Genomic DNA, 13,238 nt, shown 5'->3' with positions numbered 1-13,238 from the left:
TTCAATTTTTTCTGAAGTCAACACTGCTGGAGTCTACAACAGTCTGGTTAGTCTCAGCCAATAACTGATTTCCATACAACTCCAACATGAACATCAACTCATTTTTCCAAAGATTGTAACAGTATACATTTATTTATACAAAAATTTTAATGTTTTATTGGCCTTTCTACTGTGCCTAACCATTGATTGTGTCATATAAATTGCAAATCACATGACAAACATGCAGCTTACATTATGGTATTGAGTTACACAACACATGAATCTATTCGTGAGCAAATCTCACAAAAAATTATTATTGTTAATTTTATTTAGGCTAACTTAAAAAGTTTTAAATTTTTACATTCTAGTTACTTTCATAATAATAAAGATTGCACACGAAAAACAAGAAATAAAATAGTGTAAATAACGTACCCAACAACACAGAATAACAACATGCATGAAGGAAACAATGTTCCAACACAGAATAACAACAAACATGAAGTAAACAATGTTCCACAACTATCAAGATTATTCTGGCTTTCTAACTGTGTGACAAAAGCTATTAAAACTTCAGCTAAGCTCATCAATATGTTTCCCATGGGAATAAAGTTTGAACTGAAAAAAAATAGTTCTCTGTACAGACAACAATGTAATACATCACTGAATAAATTAAAACTTTGGCTTTCTATTGGTTATAAATAATATGGTATTAAACATCACAGAGAACTATTGGCAAGATCTGAAAGAGACTGTGTGGCAAGAAGGGCCTGATTTTCTATTTTATTGCTCTGTAACTAAATAGCATTGAAGAAGATATAAATTATGCTTTGCCTGAATGATGAAAACATTATAGTTCTGTCATACTTCTTGGAGAGATGGTAAAACAAAATTATAGAAAGAGACATATAACAAAAGTCACAGTTCTCATACTAAAGGAAATTTACTTTTTGAATTTTTTTTTAATTTCCCTTAGAAAATTAAGAACTTACTACTAAGCATTAATTTATCATCTATGTTCTGATGCTGAGTTTATCCATATACATTGATAATAAAGTAGTTTGTAACATTCAAAATTTAATTAACTCTGTGAAAGGTTGTGACAGGCACACTTTGACTTACCTGAGGTGAAAATATTAATAAGGTGCTACTTTCAAGTTACTTTATTTTTGTGTGCAATTTATTGTCATTGATGAAACATGTTAGAAGTTGATTGCGGACAGCTGTGTGCAAACTGTACACTTAGTACGAAGCAAAGTACTTGTGCTTGCCTTGTGCATCAGGCATCTTGTGACATGCACATAGAACCTGGCAGGTCAGTTTAACTAGAACCCTGTAATGTCATGATTTTAGTGGCTTAAAACTTACACAGTCATTATACACAAGATAATTCTATGCATATGTCATAATACATATATATAAACAAGGAAAAGAGTCACACGCTATCTCATTGTTATCACTACTACAACCTAAGATGCCAGATTCTCAATCTTACAACAACCACAGAGCTACGTACCTGATACATTGACCTAAAGAACACTGGATTGAACACAGGAAGAGGAAGACTAATATGACCTATATGACCTGGACAGTAAACCTGAACAAGGCCACATGTTGTACACAGCTCATCTCTGTCACAGGGACCTAAAGGATTAGAAAGCCACATTACAGAACATTCATTTATGTGCATTTTTCAATGTCACATTCAACACTTGTTTCGTACCTTGACGTTACATTCTATACTAGTGTCCTACCTTCATATTACATTCTATTTACATTAATGTCCTAACTAATAAGTAGCATCTTCAGAAAACATTAACTGATTGGTAAGACAAATTTTCCTTTAATAAATCTTTTTTTTTGTTAATCATATTTCACTAAATGCTTTTACAATGTTTATTTTCTCAGACTCTAGATGAGGATATGTACATTTTTCCAAAAAAATGTATGAAAAAATAACATCTAGGCTTACAAAGATGTTATGAAAATTAACTGGTACAAGTTCACTGTCTTTATTTGGTGTAAATTTATGTAGCTACTCAAACACACATGACTGGTTTCCCACTATCCAGGTAAATATGACTCAATGCTTCAGTTTTAGTAGAACTAGTCGGTCTGATGCAATCCAAGGTGGAAATAGTTTGTTGATCTTTATAGACTTTATCAAGCACTCACGATATGCAGATGACAAAAATATCGTCTCACCAACAGTTTGCAGTGTGACCAGAATGATTTAAGAAGAATTGTGCAACAAATAGAATTTCACTGAACAAATATTTTATTCAAGATGATAAAATGGAACACATTATGAAGATAATTCACAAAATCATACACAATTTCCTTTCTTGAACTGAACCTGGTGACTAAACAGCAAAAAAACACTACCATTTCTGGAACGAAAATTCAATCTTAGACAAAAAAATGTTTAGTGGTGGTTGTTAAAGCAGTAGGTAAGAGACTGAAATATAGCATTTGAACAGAGAAAAGTGAAAAGTATATGGATGAATGAGGGATCACCTTACATTCAGAATAATAGTCTTCAGAACAGCAGCAGCTGGAGAAAAGTTTACTGAAGGAATCTGAGGACAAGAGTAAAATGTATGATAGTGCTGATAATTCATTCTCTGTACCAGATGATGACAGAATATTGTTTCATACAATCTTTTATGTATCAAAGGAAGAGTTACCATCTGATAAAATCAACAGTTTACTGGGGTAACAGCACTTAAAGGGAATAATAATAATTTATGTAACAATAAATGATATCCAGTCACATATAGAGTTATTCAGAGGTCACTTAGAGAAGAAATCCTTCATGTAATAATGACAGATGAAAGCACAAATTTATCAATACAGAAATATTTATCAGTATGTAAAAGGTACGTGAAGCAGTAACACAGTTTTTGACAAATGTGGTCACTGAGGATGGAAAAGTTCACACCATCTCAGGATTGACCCAGCTAAGATTGTTTCTCTAGCATCAGATGGTGCACCAACAGTGACAGGTATAAAGACAGGTGGTGCTGTGTAGATGAAATTAAACAGTTGAACACTCTCAGGACATTTAGTAATAACTGTGCATTATTTCATGAATGGGTTAAGTAATCATACTTCAAAACTTTACAGTATTTAAAGGTGAGCCTGAACTTACAATAAAAAAAAGCCACATACCATAAAATATCGTGAAGTTATAAATACTTTTGAAGCTGTGTATGAGAATTATAACTCAGTTCTAATTATCCTTTCAAAAGAAAGATGCTACTTACGTGGTTAGGGTTTCTAGAATCAGGAGATGGAAAGGGTTAAAGAATAAGAGAAACTGGATAGAACTGAGAGAAGGAAGCAAAACTAGTGCTTTTATCAATGGAGAAACACTTAAGAAGTGTTCTGATAACATTGAAAATTAGTTATCAGACCTGAAAAAGAGATACATACAAAGTTTAGAATAGAATATTAAACACAAAAAAAGAAGACTGAGTTTTTCAAAGACTTTAGCCTCTTCCTGGAACCAATGGTGGTGAATTTGTCAGGTACTAGTAAAAGTGAAGTTCTTGCACTGTTACATGGAACTGACCAAACAGTAGATGTTGTTCGTGTCAATCTCCAGGGAAAGGATGAACAAAAAGAAGTCAGCAAACTCTTAGACAAAGAAAACCTTTATCAGGAATGGCCAATGCTAAAAGATATAATTTCAAGCTCATACAAATGTTTATCTACTCATATTCTGTGTCAGAATGTTATATAACTTCATAAAGAATGATATCTGAGTTTTTAAAGCTGTGTACAAAAGCTCCAAGTATAGTTGTTACAAGTGTTGAGTGTGAAATGAGTTTCAGTGCCCAGAATAGAATAAAAAACAAATATAGACATTCATCAAAATCAGACTCTGGACAATCTTTTGAATATTTATATGACTAATATTCAGTTATCAAATTATGATCCAGTCAGACCAGTCAGGTTATGGGTTACAAAAAAGGAATGAAGAAACAGAGGGCTTTGTCAATCATATCTACTTAGAGCTAAGAAGTCAAAGGACTGTTTCAGTTCTCATAGGAGTTGCTGAGCATGTGTAACATATTAGTTTAACATTAAAATATGTTACAGGCATACATCCAGTTTAACATGTATATTACGTAGCAGTGGCAGAGCTGCAAAAGACACGAGATGTGCAAAGATGCTGATCGGTTACAAACTCAGTTATTGATATTCATTCAGCTGTGATGTAAAGACTTAAGCTAGTCATATCAGATTTTGATCAAGCTAGTCAAACTACACAGACCAGTTTTGTGATATAGGACTGCAAGGGAATACTTTAATAAAGAATGGCTTTTTTCTACCTGTAGAGAAAAGATTAAATCTGTGTGGTAAAGTTAACAATCTTCACAAATACTTATGTTATAAAATATTTAGGCTTTATAAAATGTAACAAACACTTAAGGAAGCAAAAAGTGGACTGTTTTAAACAGCCATTAAAATTTAGCTTTTCTACACTGAGTTGGATTTCAGGAAGTAAATACTTACTGACCTAAAATCAAGCTCTGCAGACTCTAGGGTTTCCACTGAAGAAATAAGCCTAACAGGCCTAAAATTTTCAGGACAACTCCTATCACTCACTTTAAACATAGGAGTAAAATTAATAACTTTCAGATTTAAGCACCTGCCCAGTGTCTACTAACATTGGAAAAATGAAAATGATAACCACATGTCTAATCTTTCACATCCTTTATCTATTTTTAATATCTCAATACTTCTAACTGCTTACTGACTAATACAAGAAGAATGTTGAATTTATTTATTTTTTTAGATTACTTTCAGGGAAGAGCTTAACTCAGGGTACTTTTGTTTTTTCAGCCTTGAAATAAATTTCACTCTTCCCTTTGTAGATAGCTACACAGATGTTCTCACATGGGAATGTTATGGTGGTAATGGAATGAAAAGCAACATTTTTCTTTCCTTATTTGTATAATATAAAACTAAAAACTGGTTACTTGGTAACAAATACAGGCCTTTTAAAATATGAATTATTTTCCAATAATAGTCACAAATAATGGTCAGCTTTCCTTTATTTTGAATACAAGTTACAATAACATCTCCATGTTGAAACAACAGAAACTTTTAATAAGGCTGGTTTATTTTTTACCAGCTTTCTCCTCTACCTCTTCTTAGTGCAGTATGAACCAGTTACTGTTTCTGTGAATTACTAACAATATTTGTTCTTCCACACAAACACACAAGTTTTCACATCACAATGGAGTTGAAACAGACTGAATGTTTCTACTTCAGTCCTTTGTTGTAGAGTTCATGGCTATTGTTTCTCACTTTATGTTCATAAATAAATCTAACTGCTTTCAGAATGACCATCTTGTAAAACCTCTATTACTTTGTGAAGAGTGGCAATCCAGGATGTAGTGAAAGGTCTTACTGGTAATTTGTGACTAAGTCAAGTCCTAAAGATCTTACCTAACATTTCCCTATGAGAACATTGTATTTGAAGTATTCCAACACAACTATGAACCTTTCCAAATATAGACTTTTGTATACTGAAGGCATGAAATAATTTCATACAAAAGTGTTTCATTAAAAAACATAACTTGTAAATGTTTTATTCAGACAAGTTTTAATACTTAATTTTATATGGTTTAATCTGATCAAAACTGGTGATTGGGTTTCTTAACCCTTCAAGATTGAAATGCACATGTTCAAGTTTTATTTTCCCTTCAAGTGTTTTCACATGAGAATATTAGGTGGTGAAAGATTAATACCTATATGATTAAGGTCAACTACAAGGTCATAGAATATTCAAAGTCAGTGACAGTTATTATTTTCTCTTGCAAACACAGATTTTAAAGCTCAGCCATCCCATAAAATAAACATTGAATACAACTCCATATATTTCCACATTTTCCAACACTTCTACATAAGAACTTTCTAATTTTGGTTGATTGACCATTATCAGTGAACCATAATACATTGTTAATCCATAACTTCAAGTACTTAACCACTAAACCTTTAATTAAAGTTAAACAATTTTGTCTTGTTTCTTTAGTACTACTTAACAGTACATTTTCTTTTTCAACCATATTAAAATGTTACTATAATTTTTTTATTTTTTGCAAACACTTGAATAAAGCAGCATGTTAAACCATAGAATGTTCAACCAACCACTAAATGAAACTGAACAAAACCCTACCTAGAGCACCATCATACAGTCCACCTGGTGTTGGATGACCAAGGGCATCAAGGGTCTTAAGGTTGGTTATTTCAAGGACACTGAGTTTCTTCAGTTCTTCAGTGCCGTATATACTGAAAGCAACACTTTGAACAGAATGGTAGGGAATCTTATCAACATCCATACTTACTTTCTGAAAAACAAAAATCAATGTTTCTTCTTTTCTTACAGTATTAAACTGTGGCAAATGGAGCTTTGAGATCTGATAGATTAATTCTAAAAATAAATACGACTGTGCTAATTAATTAATTAATTGATACTAGCTAAAATACTGAGTGAAGAATACTTCAGATACTGAAAAAAACTTATCACAATTATGATGATAACCACAACATTGTGAGGCCAAGGTACCAACACAAAACAGATCCAGTATCTATTAGATCCAATGATGCTTCCATTATTACTTCCACAATATCTTAAATATTATTTTAAGCTTTTACAAAAATGCCTATTTTAAGTTGGATTTTAACATTTCTTAAACTAAAAATTTCTAATCCTTTTAAAAAACTTAGCAATGTCACAATAACTCAATATACTGTTCAGAATCACAAAAATATGTTATCGATACAACATGACCCTAGTTAATTCACCCAGAATATTTTAAAAACTACAAAATTATCATTTTAGTAAATAGCTCTATTAGCAACAGAATTCTGTTTGCCTACACAAATACCAACAACCATGTATATTCAACTAAACATAGAATGAAATTGTGACTTTCCTAAAATAGGAACAGAAACCTCAGAATGATAGGACAAACATTTTAAACAACAAAGTATCATGATTGGTGTTTTCTTTATCGTGGAATTGGTTATAACCAAAATAAAATAAAAGGTTAACTACTGAAATGACCAAGATTCATAGCCAATGTCACATGCACCACAACTTGTCATCTTGCTGGTTACTTGTCAAAAGAGGTTATATTATACAAATTACTAATTAGGCTTCACTTGGTTTACTGGGTATAGTTTTGTCTCTTTGGGGTTTAGAGAAAGGCAACTAGGACCAATTCCAGATGAAAGAAATTTGCAGTTTTATATTATGGAAATACTTACTTCTTCCTTAAACCAGACAGACAATGTGATGTATACAGTCTGTAAATATCAGAGCAGCTTCTTATATTGTCAATGTTTAAAAGACTGATCTTCCTCTGCAAAAAACATGTAAGCACAACTGACAGCAAAGAGAATGTTTTTGTTCTAACAATTTGATGTCAAAATTTTTAAAAAGACCTTGTACCCTACCCAGAATAGTTAGGCTGAGAAAACAGTCATTAAAACAATATAACCAAAGAACATCAGACATACTGTCATAAATCCACATGAAGAATAATACTTTATACAATCATCAGAGCTCCCTCTAAGATGGAAGTCTCGAATAATCTGAACCTGACCAGAATGATTTCTGAAATGGGACAGATCAAAATCTCTAGCTTCTCTTGAAAGAAAAGTGTAAAAGGTAACCATACTGAAATTTCAAAGATTAGCTGAAGAATCAATAGGATAAAAGTTTCAGATTCTTATGTAAAACAATAGACTTGGTTCAAATTAAAACACTTATTTTCTAACAGGATGTTTGTTTTTATGCACACACACCTAATGTTATCAGTAGAACTGAATATGCAAGCAATATTTAAGGACAACAACAGATCTATTGTTTAATCCAGACAAACCCATCCACTAAACTTAAAATATATATACAAGCCTACCCTCAATGTCAACCTTTATCATTCAAATTCATGATGCTGAGTTACCCACTTGCAGTATATATAGAAATGTCTGATATGGGTATTAAAATTTGTTTAAAACACAAGTAACAATGTTTCAACCTCAGGTTAAAGTGATAGTGACCTAAGAAAGTCAAAATGTTATTTGTTTTAAATAAAAGCTTTTAGTACCCATATCAGCCATCTCATATACATGTACACAAATACATAACAATGTTTAGGAATAACATGTGACCTATTGCTTTATCTTGGTTGTTTCAACTAAATTACAAATAAAAATAAATCCCAAAGCCAGCCCTTATCATTCATATACTTATCTAGTTTTTCTTAAACTCACTTAAATTTACTGCCTCTACATTTTAAGATAACCTATTCCAGAGGATAACTACCCTATTATTAAAATGGAAACTGTCTTATCTGAAAAGGACTCCAACCCTACCAAACTTCATCTCTGTATCCTCTAGTCATACTATACTTACTGTTAAGTATGAAGAATGTTGGTACATCAACATCAATTCCTTTTACAATATTAAACACTTAAATCAGATCCTCTCTAACAATTATTTTTCAAGACAAAACAGTTTTAAGGATCTTAATCTCCTCATATGACAAACCCTCCATTCCAGGTACCATTTTAGTAACCCTCCTCTGAACCCTTTCTAACAATTCAATATCCTTCCTAAGGTAAGGAATCAAGACTGAACACAGTACTACTATAATTGTGGCCTAACCAGTGACCTGTACAATGAAATAACTTCTTCATAGATGTATTGAACGTTTCTATAGGTACAACCTAAAATCCTATTTGCTCTGTCACTAGCAACAGCATACTACTTGGATGGATTAAAAGACTGAAGAATCATTATTTCAAAAATATTTTATTTTCTTTCATGACACTGTTAAATTTATTTACATTCAAATTATATTTAAAAATCAAAATATAACTTGCATACAATAACATGCATTTATTATAATTAAAACCCATCTGCCATTTATTCACCAACTCACTAATTATCTAAATCCTTTTGTAAATTAGCAACATCCTCTTCATAATTGATAACACCAAAGACCTTGATATCATTTGTTAATATAAGTAACTTATTGATCATTTCTCCATCTATGTCATAAAAGTAAATCAAAAAGAGCAAAGGTATAGAACCACGAGGTACAACACTTTAAACTGAGCTCCATTTATAACCATTTTCTCCCATCCAGCCACTCTTCTATTCAATCTGTTACTTATCCCCCACATCTACAAAGAACTCTTTACTAGCCTTTTATGTGACACCTTCTTAAATGCTTTTTGAAAATTCTAATACACTAAATCTACACCCATACTCTCATCTACATATGCAGTAACATTTTCAAAGAATGTCAAATAAATTTGTAAGATTTTCCCTTAATAAAACCATGTTGACTCTCCAATAAAACTCTAAACTTCGTTAAATGACTTTGCAAAGCATTTTTAAAAGACTTTCTAAAACTTTTCCCACAAATGATGCAAGACTAAAGTCTGAAATCACAGAGACAGTTTTTATCACCTTTCTTGAAAAGAGGAGTGAGATTAGCTGACATCTGCCCACTAATCAAAAACTGAAAAAAAAAAAACAGTAGAAAGTGTCTCACCTATCCAATCTTTAACCTCATTCAAAAACCTTGTAAAATTAACTGGTAGATGAGCCTTACCATTTCTTAAACTTTCCAATTTTTTTCTTTACCAGTTCAGAATTAATGCAGTTATCTTTATCAAGCTTTCCTTTGAACACTATATCAAGTGCAACTGAAAGCAATCTAACCAATACCTACCACATTTTCAAAAAAAAAGAAAGAAAATTGTCTTAAATGAAAATGACCCCTAAACTGACAAATCTTATATTTATGTCCCAACACGGTCAATGTCCCAACATTTAATTATGAAAACATAATAATTCAACACCATCAAGTATCAACTATCAATTCCCTTAGCAATCTTAAAGTTTAACACTTTTTTTTTTAAGAAAAAATGTCAGACATTTTAATGTCCTCATATGGCAACCCTTCCACTGAGTGAATCATCCTTTGAACTATCTTATGAACAATTTCTAGTAATGAAAATTCCTTCCCAAAGAAAAACAATTTGAAAAGACTAACAGTAAATATAAAATTAAATTATAGCCATTTTAGACCAAGATTTAGTAGTTAAATCAGATATTTCTAAAGAAGACTCTAGCTAGCGAACTTAGTTCTGTATGTCATAACTAAAATAGAAAAGCTTAATTCTCAATTGTTATTTATTATCTAATATACTAAAATTACAATACACGAAGTATTATTTAAGTGTTCTTCGGCTTATAGTCTATATTATTTTCCAAACTCTAAATCAAATATATAATCAACAGCGGATGATATGTATTTAACTTTACAAAATAACGAGTAACAACATCAGTTGTTTAACCTATTAATGATTTATAAATCTTACTTGAGTGATATATCATCTCATACGAAAAAATATAATAGTTTTAATAATATTACTTATCCACATGTCATATCTACTTCGGTACGTTCTTCGTAATCGACAAAAAGACTGGTGGGAAGTGCTGGCCTCTGGTATCACAAAAATCTTTTATGGGTAATAAAGAATTAAAAATTAATTATTTAAATTACAACATCGTGTGGTTCTTAAATTTAAATATTTTGTTTCAGTAAGTTGTGAATAACAGTCTTATCACTAAACATTACATTACAGAATACGTAGATTTATTATATCTTTAAACTTATAAACTATTCACTATTTTTTCAGTTTTTTTGTTAAATCAATGTATAACGCGAAAATTGCTATGAAATACATATATATTTTAGATCATACAAAATCCGTTTTGTGACTAACTTGTAAAGTTTACTACGATCGTTATGCCATGTTACCTTTAAATATCTGAACTTAACTGGAAAAACTCTGGTAGATTTCTCTTTCAGTTTCTGATAAAAATTATTTACAACCTTTGCAACGCTATTTGTTCTGATCAGTATACCGAACAAACAAATATCCTGAAGATGATCAAAGAAGATCGAAACTTTGTTCTTTGCTTTATTAGTAAAAGTGTTAGCACTCATACCATCCGTCCTGATATACGACAAATAAACAATTAATTATGTCTTCCGTAGTCTGCCAGTTTATAAACTTATAATTTTAAAATCCAAGGTTCAACTCCCCGCGAAAGACACAGTTGATGATCCAATATAACTTTAAAAAAAAAACAAAAAAATGAAATTTTGTAATCCAACATAAGACATGCTGTAAGAACGTGTTGGATGAATTTTTCTTTATCAATTTTTTCGTTTATAATACAGTTCAAATGTTAACAAAATTTTTAATTTCTTGTGTGAAAACCCACACAAATGCTCCAACCTATTATTATTTTCTTTCTCATTATAATCAATGCTAAGAAAAACGGGATAAAATTTCCAACGCAATAGTATTCTTAAATACGTTTAGTTAGTTACTGTTATTTTTCATGTTTATTTCACTGCAGCAGAAGTTTTATTTATAGTTATTTGCAAGTATACATGTGCGACATGATGATTTCCTATCCAAAGAGATAATAATTATACTCACTAGATAACGCATCAGCAATTATTTTCAGATGCCATTTCTTGGAACAGTCGATGTTAGATTGCGCAAACGAAATAGTGGTCTATTTATTTCCTTAATTATTTATTTTTTTACATTGTATTTTAGGTAACTTATTTATTCTACGTTAAGGTATGAATAGTTTTAAACAAAGAATGGAAAACTTTGCACATAAAAGCTGAGTCATTATGTATTATCTCGCAGAATTATATCCATTCTGTATAAACGGGCTCCCGTTAATCGTACACCATCCGATATCGACCTCTATTCTGTTGAACTGTTTATACTGTTGTTATATTCTGTTCAAAACGAATTTGATCAAATCTTCTAAAATTCGCGATCGATACGTTTTAAGTGCATTTAAATTAATTATCTTAACGTTTTACTTTGCTGCTGCTAGACTATCATAATTTTTGATATGGTAGGTGGTTAGGTAGTTCATAATTTAGGTAATATAATGATTTAGCTTATACGCAATGCTGACTCAAATACCGATGGAATGAAGAATGGCATAGGTTTTTACAAATGCATGAAAAATATAATATTTACACAAAGCTATGACTCGTTGATTATCGTAAAATGTCTACAGTGAAAGTAACTTAAAGTAACACATTTTGTAGTTTATTGATAGTTTCAAATAGAACAAAATACAAATAACTATAATATTTGCATAAATGATGTTAAAAATGTTGATGAGAGAAGTTTTGTAATTTTATTTTATATGATTTGCATGCCTAAAATTGTAACTAATTTTCCCAAACAACAATGAATTAAATGTTTCTTTGTAATTAATCACAAAGCTCTAGAATGGGTTTTCTGTACTCTGACCACCAGAAAGCTGATCTGTAGCGTTGGAAGTCCACAGCCTTACCGCTCAGGAGTATATTTAGGGGTTAGCTAAAGCTGGCCAGGTCCATATTTGCCCTGTCTCATACCCCCTTTTCTTTCTGACTGGGCATTTAGACTTAAACCCGCCCTTAATTAAATATGAATAGTATTATGAGCTGACAATGCAACTGTTTAGAATTAAAACGCACGCACACACAAACAAAAATATGAAGTATAACAAAATACAAAGTTGCTATGATTGGTCTTTTAACTTAAACACACGAAACAAACAATTTTTAATATGTATGCAATTACGTGGTTTAATAAATTACACCATATGGCGTAATTTTATAGCAAAACTACATTTTATAAAGTGGAGTCGAAATGGTTCAGTCTAGCGGTTAACAAGTTAAACAAAGCGTTAACGGAGACCTGCCTAACGAAGTGAATTCCCACATCTAGTGGCAATGTTTATGAAACACGAAGAGACAATTTTAACAATCTAAATTAAACTTTTCATCACTGAGCGAATTGTGTGTGTGTGTGTGTAAACACTGATCATTGGTTAAACTTGTGTTAATTTTATTTTAATTATAATAGTTACGTTTTGAGTTGACTCACTGATAAAATATATTTTATTACAATTTACAGTTTTTACAATAAGTAAGATTATTTTTTCAGAACAGGCACGAGATATCTATGGCTGATACGATAATTATCAAGAACACAAGTTATTATAGTAAAGAATGTTTCAGTATTTAAATCAACATTCAACGATCCAACAATGTAGTTAAATTCCAGAACTAATAGTGGTTACTTATTCATGTAAATATCAGTCAGCGTAAATTTGATGGATTATTTATATATGGCTA

At 31.1% G+C, this 13,238-nt stretch overlaps 1 protein-coding gene across 1 annotated transcript in view; it reads right to left on the bottom strand.

The window, feature by feature from the left end:
- Positions 1–10,510, bottom strand: part of LOC143240677 (DNA-directed RNA polymerase I subunit RPA1-like) — a 50,744-nt gene extending 40,234 nt beyond the window's left edge. Inside the window, 3 exon segments of the mRNA XM_076483499.1 lie at positions 1,493–1,620; positions 6,167–6,338; positions 10,390–10,510. Of these exon segments, the coding sequence (XP_076339614.1) occupies positions 1,493–1,620; positions 6,167–6,329 (291 nt within the window). The 5' untranslated portion in view covers positions 6,330–6,338; positions 10,390–10,510.
- Between the last annotated feature and the right edge of the window lie 2,728 nt (positions 10,511–13,238).

Source organism: Tachypleus tridentatus, chromosome 13, assembly GCF_004210375.1.
Source record: "Tachypleus tridentatus isolate NWPU-2018 chromosome 13, ASM421037v1, whole genome shotgun sequence".
Lineage (NCBI taxonomy): Eukaryota > Metazoa > Arthropoda > Merostomata > Xiphosura > Limulidae > Tachypleus > Tachypleus tridentatus.
The sequence above is the reverse complement of the archived record's forward strand: the minus strand, read 5'-3'. Positions and strand labels throughout refer to the sequence as shown.